General features: G+C 42.6%; 1 protein-coding gene across 1 annotated transcript in view; it reads right to left on the reverse strand.

The window, feature by feature from the left end:
- EZR (ezrin) overlaps positions 1 to 13,948 on the reverse strand; it is a 37,290-nt gene that overhangs the window by 1,718 nt on the left and 21,624 nt on the right. Inside the window, exons 3-12 of the mRNA XM_064413442.1 lie at positions 12,879 to 12,974; positions 11,810 to 12,084; positions 10,932 to 11,015; positions 10,154 to 10,300; positions 6,679 to 6,775; positions 3,524 to 3,687; positions 2,492 to 2,622; positions 1,648 to 1,808; positions 1,281 to 1,373; positions 120 to 371 (exon numbers count right to left, since the gene is read on the reverse strand). Of these exons, the coding sequence (XP_064269512.1) occupies positions 120 to 371; positions 1,281 to 1,373; positions 1,648 to 1,808; positions 2,492 to 2,622; positions 3,524 to 3,687; positions 6,679 to 6,775; positions 10,154 to 10,300; positions 10,932 to 11,015; positions 11,810 to 12,084; positions 12,879 to 12,974 (1,500 nt within the window). The remainder of the gene's footprint in view (positions 1 to 119; positions 372 to 1,280; positions 1,374 to 1,647; positions 1,809 to 2,491; positions 2,623 to 3,523; positions 3,688 to 6,678; positions 6,776 to 10,153; positions 10,301 to 10,931; positions 11,016 to 11,809; positions 12,085 to 12,878; positions 12,975 to 13,948) is intronic.

Consider the following 13,948-nt stretch of genomic DNA (forward strand, 5'->3'; position numbering starts at 1 on the left):
GAACTGTAAACAAAGAGAAACTGTCATGCTTTGTGTGTTTAACGAGTGGTTAAAGGACCACTTGGACAATCCAGGACCGATTGTTTCAGTTCCTCTGCCTGCTCCAAGCAGGGCCTTACCCTCAGCTGGCTCTGCACCCGTGCGTTCTTCTCGGCCTCGGTAATGCGCTTCTCCTCGTTGCGGTCATTCCTGATGCCCTCGCTGGAGAACTCGGCGCTGTAGGCTGAGTACTCTGAGCCCTCATCTTGCAAGTTGTCATGGACGTGGTAATTCACTGGCTCGTAGACAGGGGGTGGCGGTGGAGGTGGAGCAGTCATTACCAGGTGTAACTCTTCCTTGGTCTTTACCAGATCCTCCTGTGCTTCCCTGGCCTTTGGGAAAAGAGTGGAAAATATTTTAAACTCATTTCTTACTTTAAATCAGCTTAATGAACACTTAAATGCTTATCTTCCCAGTTTTTTCCATCTACTATGAAAAGCAAGAGAGAATTAAATGCCTGCAGCTGATGGTACTCCATTATTAGAGAACTTTTTTTTTTTTTTTTGCTAGGGATACTGTCATCATCAGCCACTGTGTAATGTGCAGGGGGTCTGAACAAACAATATTCTTCCAATAAAACAACCCAGGAAAAAGTTCTATGGAAAGCTACAGTTATTATCATCATTCTGTTCTCCATTTGAAGAGGTGTAGGCTGGAGACACACCGGTTCCACAGAGTAAGACTTTGGGAATCTAATTTGGCATTTTTAGTGCAATTACACACCAGGCAGTCACCTTCCCTGCTGCTGCAGTGGTTCTGTCCTCCATGTGTCTTACAGTGCACTGGGAGTACCAGCACTCTGAACCTTGTGTGGTTTTAGTGCAGCAGTTTATTAAACTCTCCTGATCCAGGTACCAGGAAGCCACCAACAACAGCACATGTCCCTCAAAACAGACAGCTGCAGTGTGGCTGCATTTGCAGCATCTTCTCTTGACTGATATAATGTTTGCAGACATTTTATCATGGATTACATGCATCATTTATTCACGTGCCACTCTCTCTCCAAGGCTCCAAGACAATGATCACATTTTTAGGTTTTATACAGGTCTTCATTCTGACTTTTGACTGAAGGGTTGTTGGAAGAAAGGTGTTTTTGCAGACATATTGCATGTTCATGACAATACGTGCAAGTTTGGTCTTTTTCACTGCTGTACAGATGTTTGCTTCCACATGTTTGAGAAGTCACAGTATGCTCTGCTTAAGCACAGAATTTTAGAGCAAATGGTAAAGCCAATACTCACTCTGATTTGCCACTCTTCAACCTCACTCTCTTTACGTTTCCTTGCCTCTTCAAGAAGTGCTATCTTGGCTGTATACTCTGCAAGCTCTGTAGCCTGTTGAATAATAAAATGGGAATTACAAGGACTCTTAGAAAAAACACCAACCCAACCAAAAAAACAAACACAATAAAAATACTGTTAACTCTAATAGAGACTGAATAGGAAAACGAAGAACTAAAAATTAGATTGCTTATGATAGAAACCAGTGCCACAATGATGGCCCAGTACCTCACTGCACTATGTTTTTCCCTGGACATGCTGGCTTTGCCTTACTCAAGGGCACAGTAATATGTCTGTGTATCTTGTTCTCAAAATAACTGAGTCTTACCAGCTGTTCCTGGCTCTTTATCTGATCCATAGTTTGTCTCTCCAGCTCTTCCTTGGCCTGCAGAGCTGCCAAACGTTCAGCTTCCAGGCGTTCTGCCTCCTCCTGGGCCCGTTTCCTCTCCTCTTCCAGCTGAATGGCTCTTTGGATCTGATCTGACAGCTCTGCAAAGAGACAGATCAGTGTGGTTAGTCCACAAGTCTGGTCAAAGCTAAAGAACTTCAGTCCCTTAGGAAACTGCAAAAGTCATGACAGGACCTTATTCCAGCTTGGAATACTGCCTTCGCTGTGCTCCTCACAGTAATTATTTGCATAACACATCAAGTAACTGGATTCAGAAGTAGTCAGATAAACATTGTAATTAAATATTCTGCGAGATGTTTGCACTGAAGTCTGCAATACTGACATGACTCTGCTGCCATTAATTTTGCTGCATGGACCAGATGTTGTTGCCTCCAATGTGTTCTTCTGTGCATTGAAACAGAAGCTTCTCTTTCACTGGAAAGATTTGTTCCCAAAGTACTTTTTCTGTTAGGAGTTAGTAAAAAGTACCTGAGGGCTGAACTTTTGCTCACTGCTGGAAGAGGCTCTGCTACTTAAATCCTCCTGGCAACAGGGGAAGACAGAGTTCCTGCCCTTCAGTTTCCAAATAAAAGCTGCAGATTTTATGCTACTTTCATCCCTTGGATGCACATTTGTACATTTAGCTGTATAGGCAGACAGACATTAGAAAGTCTTGCCAAGTGATCCCAGTGTCATCAGATTTAGGAAAGGCATGGGCAACAACCCATACAACTCCTCTATGGAGCACAATACGTGCTCTGGTCAGCCAGGGCAAATACTTTACCTTTCTCTGCTTTCTGAGTCTTCACTTCATACTCTTGTAGCCTCACCAGCAGCTCCTCCTTCTCCCTCAGCATTTGCTCTTTCTCCCTCTCAATTGTCTCTCTCCTCTTCTTTTCATCTTCTAGTTGTTTCCTGTTAGGAACACATTTCATGCTGGAAGCTCACTTTCAGACCCAAGCTACTGCCAGACAAGAAAGCTGGCTGGGAATCTCTCCAGGCAGCTCAATGGGAAAGTGGCTGCCACGAAACAGGAGCCAGAAGACAGAAATAGGCTGTTCCTTCATCTCTTCAGAATTTTTGCTCTGTTTTAGATACCTCATTTCATAAAAGCATTTGTATTTTTGTTGGTTGCCACAGAAATTTAGAATACCAAATAGCTGCTAGACACAGAGAGGAAAAAGAGGACTTGTACTGAAAGGCAGAAGAGGTGTAAAATTGTTACTTCTGCCATATGGAAACTTAAGGAGTTGTGAAAACAACAGCACTGAGAGAACAGAGATAAACAATCCACAAGTTGAGGAAAAAAGCAGCATGATTTCTTGAACCATAAGCAACCTGCAGCCAGTGGTAGAATTGCTGTTCCTTTTTCCTTGCCTGTAAGAGATCTCCCAGTTCCTTCTGTCTTTACAGTGTACACCTATGTGCTCCCTGTGAAGGCTTCTCCTTACCCCCAACCATCCCATGGCCCAGCACATAAATCAGGTGCCAACACTCCAGAGTCAGGAAAACCCTTCTCTAGGTGCACACCAGAGCCTGCTGCACCTTTACTTGCACATTTTCTTGCAGCTCCTGAGGCTGCAGCCAGGACAGCTGACTGTGTGGGCACAGGGCCAAGCAGGAAGGGTAAAACTGTCTCACTGCAGGACACCCCAAGTCCCTGCCCATATTCCAGTGCTCCTGCTGAGCCTGGGATGGCTCAGAGCCTCGCCCACGTCGCTGACCCTGCCCAGGGATGCAGCTGCTTGCTGAACCCTGGCACTTGGGTGCCATTTATTTCTGCCATGCCACACCAGCTGCCTGTATCCAAGCCCACCTTTCCAGTTGTTTCTGGTGCTTCTCCTCCCGGGCCTGGGCTTTCATCTGCTGCACCTCAATGGTGTCGGGCTTCCTGCGCCGCATGTACAGCTCATGGTTGCCCATGCAGAGCTGCAGGATCCTCTTGTTAATTCTCAGGCGAGGGGCATAAAACACAAAGTCCTAGGAGAGAGACACCACAGTCAGTTTTTTCCAAACACTCATTCTCCTCCCAGCTAACTGCAGACAGAACATCTTGTCACTAATTTAATTCTAATCCAGACACACATGCAAGGCCATTTAAACACAGCAGTGGGGACTGCAAATTTCATCTGAAGCCAAAAATATTGTGATTTATATTATCCATTTAAAGTCTATATAGAATGTGCAAGTTACTCTTCTAGATAAAGCATCTTTCAGAGAAAATCCCAGATAGATGAAGTCTCATTTAAATGGAGATTGTTAAATGTTATAGAAGGTTCTAGGTTGGCAGGTAAATATCTGGGCAACACACAGACCTCTAGTATTGAGTAGTTTTTCAGTTTGCAGTTTTGTGACTGAAAGACAAAGCACAAACTACAAATGTAACTTTGTAGAATTTCTCAATCTATCTGAATCAACATTTGAGGGCCCATGTTTTTTCAGAGAAAAGTGCCTTTCAATATAATTCTCGTCCATTCCCTGGAATTTCCTAGTTAAGTTGACCTAGGCTGTTAGAAGAGTGTCAAATGAAAACCAATTATTTAACCACCAACCACATGGTTTATTTGGAATATCAGTTTGCAGGCAGTAACAAAACACATGATATTCTAAAATTTCTGGTTCAGTAAAAAGGACATTCCCAAATTTCCTATTACCTGTCCTATAATCAGACTTTTACAGAAACTATAAATTAGACTAGCTCTTCTAGAAGAAAACCAGCTAAGGAAGGGATACAGAGGGCCCAAGTTCACTACCTCCCTGATAATTTTTCTGACTCCACAACAACACACATCTACAACACAGTTTAAACTTCCACAGTGGTTAAACATCCTTGTGCTTTTTCTGTGTACTACATGGATAGTGGGCAAGCTGCACATTACCACCATAAACCAGTGCTCATTCCTTGGAATGACTCTCCTATGGATTGCCTCACTGTTAGCAAGAGATGGAACCAGGTATGGAAGCAGTGACCATGTTTTTAATTGCCTGAGCTCAGAAGCACAACTGTGGCTATCTCTGGGAAAACTAGAAGTCACACAAAGCAATTAAAAGCTCCCTAAGTGGTATTAAGATGAATATGCTGACAAAGACTGATTTTCTCCAATGCATTTCCCTAATGCACACTGGCTGCAGAGGAGGCAGTCAGGGCAGTGTGCTGTGCTCTCCCACTAAATCCTGCCAGAGCCATTCCGAGGCTCAAAGGTCTGATCCTGATAACTGTGACTGTAAGCTGCTCATCCAACCTCCTACTTCTGACAAATAATTGTAAAAACAGCACATTGTGATGAACAGGTCCTGTGCTGAGGCAAAGCTCACTTTCATGGAAGTAAATACTAAGGGTGTGGATGGTGCTTACATTTGCCATTTAAGGCCATAATCAAGGGACACAACATTCAAATACAAATATAAAGGAATTCCCTTCTTTCCTCATCCCCAGCATACCCCAGATCTCACACAACTGGGAGAATTGCTCCTTGATATTTTAAGTGCTGAAGATCTTGGAGTATACGGGCAGACACAGCCCAGAAATTAATCCTGGGCAAGGTGCCACAAGACTCTGCCCTTTACATTACTGTAAGTTTAAACACAAACATATAGAATCCTCCAAATTAAAAGAGACCTTCCAACCTACAACTCAAGTGGACTGAGTATTTCACTGTAGTTATAATGCCTGCCTTTTTAAAAGGAGACACAAGTACACAAAAAGACCCAGACAACTTCCTGAATACTCAAAATTAGTGCCCAGGTAAATTCTTATTTTAAGCACAGCTTTAAACATACCATCAGCCAGAGGGAAAATAACAATTGACAGGGAAGGAGGAAACATAACTGAGGTTTTCAATGCTAACACCTTTCTGTACCAGCCTTTTGCAAGCCTTCCATTTCAAATTCAGATTTACTCTTTGGGGAGTGGGTGGCAAGCTGTGATCTGTGTTTTGTAATTATTTGCAACACATGCAAGAGGCTCTTCTCTTGAGAAAAGCATGCCTGACAGACCAGCTTTCTGTCTCTGAGCAGTTCTGTTGTTTTCACTAACAGCATCACAGAAAAAAGCTCCTCTCCCCCAGGTTCTTATCTAAAGGAAGGAAGAAATCCCTGCAGCACACAGTGCATTAATATCCTTTAGATTACTGGGAGGATCTTTTTCTGTTGGAGATATTTATAAGCCATCATCCTTTGCCACAGCCAGGCTGCTTATTATTTCTCTGGGCTGTACTTACCCACCAAGGCCAAGTACTGGGGTGGGGGAAGAGCAGAGGAGGTCTTTCTCAACTACTCCAATAATTTCACAAGACTGACAGAATGACATCCACCTATACCAGTTATTCCACCTTACATTCTCAACAGGTCAAAGTAAGTTTCTAATTCCTCACTAAAATAACTCTGAAAACATACTTGTAAGTATTGAAAAGCAACATTCACAGGTAGCTATATTTCAGCTCTCCACCAAAGTCATATCCCTGAAATTTACCTTGGTGTTCCAGAAAGTCAATGAATACCATATTTTACTCTGTCAGTAATGTGGAAGTCGGCAGTGATGGATGGGAAGCCATATATGTCCAAGTGGTTTTGCAGTAGCACTTGAACTACTTCTGTAATTTTTTTAATGTTTGGGTATTTGTAAATGAAAAAACAAAAATAAAAGTTTGCTATCAGCTTGCATACACTGAAATATATGCACAGAGGACTCACAGAAGTAGTGAACTAGCAAAGAATCTCAAATTTGAGCATGAAGTTACCCAGTCTGCAGTTGTAAAATCTTTATCTTTTTCCACATTAGCTATCACTATCAGCTCTTCATTTAAGCTGCACAGAAAAAACAGCAGCTCTAAATAAACTCTAAATACAAATGCTTATTTTGCATCTAGAATATCTATGGCTTTCTCCTCTCCCAAGACTACTTTATTTTGAGATGAAACAGTACCAGTTACTCCTATGCAGTACCCAGGAGTCCCTTCTAGATATACTTACTGGTGCCTTCTTGTCAATAGGCTTGATAACAAACTTCTTGTCATTGAAAGAGATATTTCTGATTTCGCTCCAGGGGAACCCAATCTTTGGGGTTAGTCTGGAAAGAAGAAAAACTTGTTTTAAGGGATGATGCAATAAATATTTTTCCCCTATATTGCTTCCAACACACAGACTTGGTGGAATGCAATGCTGTCCCAAAACAGAGAAGACAGTAATTGAACCAGAACACCACAGGGAGTAGGAAAAGAAGCCCAGCAATCTCTCTTGCTGAGTCTCTTGTCCTTCTCATCAGCCATCCCTACTGACCTTTGGCTATGTAACAGGGGTGGACTCAAGCCACACGCTCAGCTGCTTTTAAGCTTGTTTGTTTTAACTCTGGACCCAAAATCCACAGCATGCAGATGGTATGTGCAGTGCTTCCCTGCACAGGCCTCTCACACATCATGGGAGGCATAAGTCTAAGTAACTGAGCTGCTTCCCACACCTTACAGCACCCACAGGCAAACCTATCCTGCTGTGTTACAGCTAGCCAGTCACCTCCATGCTGCCTCACTCTGAAGTGCTGGACAGGCACCATTGGTAGGAGAAGATTTATTTTCTTTTGTTTCACAGAATGGGTCATGTTAGGACCACAGTGGATCATCTGGTCCAACCTCCCTGCTCTAGCAGGGTCATCTCAGAGCACATGGCACAGGATTGCATCCTCAATGCCTCCAGTCAGGCAGACTCTACAGCCTCTCTGGGCAGTCTGTTCCAGTGTATGGTCACCTGAACAGTACAAAAATTCTTCCTCACTTTCAGGTGGAACTTCCTGTGCCTGCTCCTTGCCCCATTGCTCAGCAGCACTGAGAGGAGCCTGGCTTCATCCTCTTGACGCCCTCCCTTCAGATATCTCCTCCCCTGGATTACAGGCAAGGTTAGTAACAAAGGGCCCTGTTCTTTCCTTCCATACAAACTGCTCTTTCAGCCCATCCCATGAGTCACCAAGCGGAACTCTACTCACTGGTCATGCAATGAGCTGTGCCACGTGGCTCCCCACTATTGAAAAGCTCCCCTATGAAGCAAAGGGCAAGATTCAGACTCCCAGCTCTTCCTCACTGCTGAGGAATTCAGGTCTGTTGATTTGTTTGAAATTTTGCTATGTCACTCACTAAACACTTGAGATTTTCCTCTGCCTTAATTTCTCCAGAGTCTTGCATATAAAAAGCATCCAGTTTGTCATGAGATCAGATGTTTCTGAGCCATTCCAATACTTCACCTTCACACAGCTGATCAGCTCTGCAGCAAGTTCTAACATCACAAGGACTTGTGCATTTGACTATAATAAAGTCCTTTAATTACCCCAACAAAATATTTTGGTTTTATATTTAATATCACATTATTATTTTATTTTTCTCTTAGCAAGGGAGGGTATATTCTCTAGAGATAGCTGGTAATGATTAAGAATTTTAATAATTGTAATAATTGTATCTTACATAAAAAATAGTGACAACAAGCAATCTTGTTATTCTCTAGCCCCGCCAATGTATGTGTCTCTGTCACAATTACTCTTGCAAATTATTTGAAGACACAGGTATTTAATGTTTAGCACTTACAGAAATGTTTATCATCACAGTGGACCAGTCAAATTCTGTAAGAATTCTATGGAACACACTGATTAAAGAAAAAAAAGAGCAATTTTGGGAGGGATTTCACTCATTGTCAAAGAGATAGAAAGCTACTACATCAAGAGGTTTTGCTGGGTCCAAGCACAAAAAAACCCCTTGCTTCATTTAAATTCAAACATCAAGAATAAAATTCACCCTCTTCAGAACTATCCACTCCCTAACCTCTAACTCAACTGCAAGATTATGCAACTGTGTGTGTGTGTGTGTAACATTAAGAACAGTAAAAGAAAATTATTCGATTAGACTAAGATGAACTAATTACTCCAGCCTCCATCACATTAGTACAAGTACTTAAATCCTAGATAATAGAGTATGTCAGACAACTAAAATAATTCACTCATTAGTAAGTTCTATGCAGATTCTTCCCTTTAATGCAGGGGAAAAAAGCTTGAATATACCCACAAACAGGACATTGACATGCACTGCAGTATAGAGGCTCACACACCAACAGCACAGCCTCATCTTCCCCATGTTAAACTCCAACAATGAAATCTCTGCTTTTTCATCTTTGCCCTCAGTCCCCAATCTTTGCATCTACAAACTAGTAATGTGTATGGCATCTCTGTTTTCCTAGTCCCCACATCTGTTGGAAAGACTTAATTATATAGTGGCAAGAGCTACAGCAGAAATAAGCAGTTTATTCCAGCACTGTATTTGTTTTGCAAACGCTCTCGATAGGTCTGCACAGTCAATGGCTACACTCTGATTTCTGCAGCTCGAAAAACCTGTTTGTGTGACCATGGTTACATAGCAAGACCAGTCATTCAAGACTGAAGTATTACATGAGCGAAACTACTTTTCTTTCAAGTGACACTCCTTGTTTTCTGGGTGACAGCACATATTAGCATTGCAGAAAAGACTGCCTTTCTCTTTGCCTTATCAACAGAAGACCCAGGGAGTTCCAATTAATATTTGGGCTGCATTCAAAGCTTTTTGGAGGCAAAGATGTAGAAAAGGTGAAATCCATTCTGTATTTCAATGATAGTCTGTTACAGATTAGTGACATGAAACAAAGATTTGAAACATCGGGGAGAGGAAAAGAAAGCAGTCTAGACAGCAATGCTCCCTCTAAAAAATATCTATTTTAACTCCCTTCAATCCTTCAGTTGCAGAGTATTAGAAGAGACTAGCAGGCTTAGACACAGCTGTTCTCACCTTCTTATTATGTTTATTTATAGATGTAGTCTATCATTTCCCACCTACTATCCAATTAATAATGGCTCTGCCTTTACCAGAAGGGCTGATTAAAACTGTGTGTACTTCAGTAAGCCCTCATTTCATTCCTTGTTCACAGTAACTATATAGGTTAGCCTCTCCCTGGGTTCTGGGTGTCACCCAGCTTTGCTTTCGTGTCCACCCTTAACCTGCCTTTTTCAGAACCAGGCAGCTGCACACACATCCATCATTAACTTCAGGACAGGAGTTCCTTAGGTGTCTGAACACTGCAGATAGCAGTGTTAACCTTGGCCTAGCCAGTGATAACCTTAGCCTAGTCAGGTTCTCATGTTGTGGTCACTGATGGCAAACCTGGTGACCTGACTCAAGGGAAAGCCTGGCAAACTCCTCAGTTCAGGACTCAGCTCCACCACTGTGCACGATTAGGAAGATGGCATCACACAACTGACATCTCTCTTTACACAGCAGGTAGTGTTAGCAGGTCAGGAAAGACATGAAAGCACAGGGGATGTGAAAGCCCATTTCCTAGCTTCACCTGCTGATCCAAAATCGGAACACAAGCATTTCTGTAAATGAGAAATGTCCTGTACCAGCCCTCTTTGGAAGATCAGAGGCAAAAACAAAAGCCTTACTTATCATCCTTTTCATAGATGTTGAGCCCCAAAGCATCGACCCCCAACCAAAGGTCAGTTCCTTTCTTATTCTTGATTTCAAAGTAGTTGATTCCATACATCTCCAGGTCTTGGGCAATCTTCAGGTATTCCAGCATGGCATTCTCTCTGATTGAGACAGGAAAAAAAATCAGATAAATGAGAAAACAACATGTGCTCTATCTCAGATAACACAAACACCTTAGAAGAAAAAAAAATTTTTTCCAAACCTTCAAACACAGAAGTTAAAACTGAACATTCACCATTTAGGATGGACTTTAGAAGTTTTGATATCACATCTAAGAGCGCACACAGAGAATATTTCCATATACCAATCCCTAGTACTTCCAGACAGAAAATCTGCAACATTCACCTCTCTCAGCACTCATCCTTGTCTCAGGGTACAGTGGGTAGGAAAGGTACAGGACCTGAGCTTTCCCCATCTGTCAATGCAAATGCTTCAATGACTGTAAGGTTTGACAGCACCTTTGCTCTTTTTCCCACTCAAAGCTATCACTAATACAATGTGCACAGGTCCAAGATCTTCAGGAAGCCACACTGTTCTCCAGCACAAAATATACTGCTGTGCTTTACCATGTGATTCAATACTGAACTAAAAAACACCCACCGGGAGTAGGCTCACACAGGCAGCTCAGAATCTAAACCACAGACTAACAAAACCATGTTGTAGAAATGCAAACTTCAGGTAATCAAACAAGCAGCAAGGTGATCAGCCCGAGGACCAACACAAAACACTCACTTGAGCATGCCACTGTGCTCAGCATGCCACACCTGGATGCGTTCTTCCCACTGCTCTCTGGAGAGTTTATGCTGGTCCATCACCCTACACAAGGAAACAGATATCAGCAAGATTAGATGTCCTGCAATATCCACTGATGGTGATCTTTGCCATAGTCTTACTTTCACCCTGGTGGAAGCCTTACTGTAGCCAAAAGGAAAACCCTACTCAGCCCAAAGATGTTCTCTGTGAAGCAGAGCAATTCAGAATGAGCAATAACCCTCTGCAAAGCCTTTCTGGTCACTGACCAGACATGTGAGAGGTATAAGCAAAACTCTGCAATCAAATCACACACATACTGTAGACACCAGGGGATTACAGCAAAGCAAAAGTTGGTGCGATCCCTGGAATTAGACATTGCTGCAGTGTCATCAGGAAGGGTAAACAGAAGCCATTGGTCTGATAACATCCACTGATCCTGTGTGGGGATGGACTGTGAAGCTGCAAGACACGCTTTCCACACACAAATTTTTTAGGACTGTACATTAGGATTAAGGACACACAACCCAACCTTCTTCAAGAATGTCATACTCTTGATTTAATGCTACTCTTTTCTTCTTAAAGAGGAAACATTCATACTGCCACTGATACCAGCACGGCAGCAGTGTTTAAGAAATAAAAGCTGAATGCAAAACTGTATTTCCTCTCTAACAGCTCAAGGAGAAGCAAAAACATACCCAAGTATGACAGATAGTAATAAAATAAGGGAAAAACCCAATTATATGCAATTCAGTTAAAAAAAAAAAACAATCAAAGATGCTTTTAAATGAAACTCTTTGCATTTAAATAGAATTTAAAAAAAAAATTAAAAAAGAGACTGCATCAGTCAATTCTTTCACCTTTGGGGGATCAGACGCTCTGAATTGAGGTATCCAGGCTTGTGCACCTCTTTGTTGTAATCTCCAAATTTGGCCTGCACAGCATAGGAACCAAGAAGTACTGCTGTTTCAGGAGGACAGTAGATCTCATCACTGAGGATCCCTTCCTTCACCTGCAGGAAGAACAGCTTCTGCGTGATGTCCTGAATCAGCTCTTCAGACACATCCTCTGGGAAGAACTTGGCACGGAATCTGAACTGGAGGGGATTCTCCTTTCTGATTTCTTGAGCAGAAACCTGAGGACAGAGGTGACACCACAACTGAGCGGGTGTTTTTGTTGCAAATAGAATAGATTGCTTTTAGACAGAAAAAAGAATTTGAGGCATTTGCCATAAGAGGTGAGTGACTGGCAACTCTACAGTGGAATTCCTTAATTCTGGCTGCTTACTGATAGGAAAGAACATGGGGGAGATGCACTATGTTTTCCAACTAAGCCAGTTAAATACTGTTTGTACAGCAAACACTGGTCACTGGAGAATGATTTACTGTGCTGCATCAGATGGCAAACCCACCCAGTACTGTGTGTGTTTGACAGAGATCAGCCCCCTGACATTAAACAGGTGTGTCACCGACTGCCCCACCAGGAAAAGCAGTTCATGCCCTCATAAGAGCTGGGAATACAAAAACAGGAGCCCATCAGAGGCATCAGCACTTGGCTGCCCAGCTTGGAAGTGCCTCTTCTCCAATTAGGACACAACTGATCCTGAACAGGCAGGGCCTAAGCCCGTCGTCAGCCAAGGTGCTCCTCCAGCCACAGAAAGTGCAGTTGCTTTCTCCCAACAAAGTACAGTATCAAGGTGCTGCTGCACATGTGGCAAATGCTTCCTGCAACTCAGAGAGTGAAAGGGCTTCTGTCGCGTCACACCTCACCTATGGAAATCACAATGTTATCTCTAAAAACAATCCTGGAATTATGAAAATTAGGGCACAATCAACAGCAGGCACAAGGTGTATAAAGTTGCAGCCAATAACACATCAGGAAACATACAGGCTTTAACCTTTGGCCAGCAATTAGCCCAAAGTCTGTTACCTTTTTATCAAGCTTCAGCCAAGTTTGGAATCCTTTGTTGTCCACATACTGAAGACCAAAGTACCACACTTCTCGCAAACCTATGGTTTTAACCACCTGCAACAGAAAAGTAAAAAAGAAAAAGCTATTGCAAGAAAAACTTCACTTGAGGTCCAGGTATCCTTTCGAGTCCCACATCACCTGTGATGGGTGTAGGCAACAGCCTAAACCTACTCATCTCTTAATTTCACCTTGCAGACAAGGATATACAACTGCCATTGTAGACGATGATGACAGCATAGGCTAAGATACTTGTCCCACCCAGTTTCTAGAAGATGATGATCTTGGGGAAAGCAGGTGAGACAAATAGCAAGTGACAGGCCACCAACTGCTAGACTGATACACTGGCAGCAAGTGGGGTTTCTGATTGCTTTTATCTACTGACCCATCTTAAAATTGTAGTTAGTGAAGCAGACGAGTTAAGTCACCAAAGTTCTTGGTGGGATGGTCTCTAGTGGTATTAGTACTAACTAGTTAGCAGTACTAGTGGCTCAAGTGACCTTGTCTGCCAGTCACCAGAGACTATTCCTTCTAGGGGAAGCAATTGAGAGGTGCTTCGTACTGCTGCTGTGAGGCTCTGAGAGTTAAAACAAGATGCAAGTATTCTCAGTCAAGGTTATTATTTTTTTAAACTCCCCAAAAGGCTGAGTTTATGAAGGACAAAAATACATTGATGCCCCCACATTAGGACAAGTTTAATTTCATAGATATAAATACTAACCAGCTGAGAGACACAGAAACACCATCCATTGACTGAATGGCACACTGACTAGAAAAGCAGCCCTGTTTGGACATGTTACATTTCTTCAGTGGAGGACAGAGTGAACAAGTCCCTGACTTTCACCTACTCTTGACAGCTTGTTCTTACAGCCAAGTGTTTGGCTGCCAGCTCATCTACCTGTAAAGCTGTGCTCTAGACACAGACAAAATCTGCAAAGATCTACTACGTACATAGCTGGATCACTTTGTAATGTTATTTGCAGAGTAGCCCCTCAAAAAGTGGTGTAGGCATTGCTAGAGTGAGCTCAACT

This window comes from Passer domesticus, chromosome 3 (assembly GCF_036417665.1).
Source record: "Passer domesticus isolate bPasDom1 chromosome 3, bPasDom1.hap1, whole genome shotgun sequence".
NCBI classification, from domain to species: Eukaryota; Metazoa; Chordata; class Aves; order Passeriformes; family Passeridae; genus Passer; species Passer domesticus.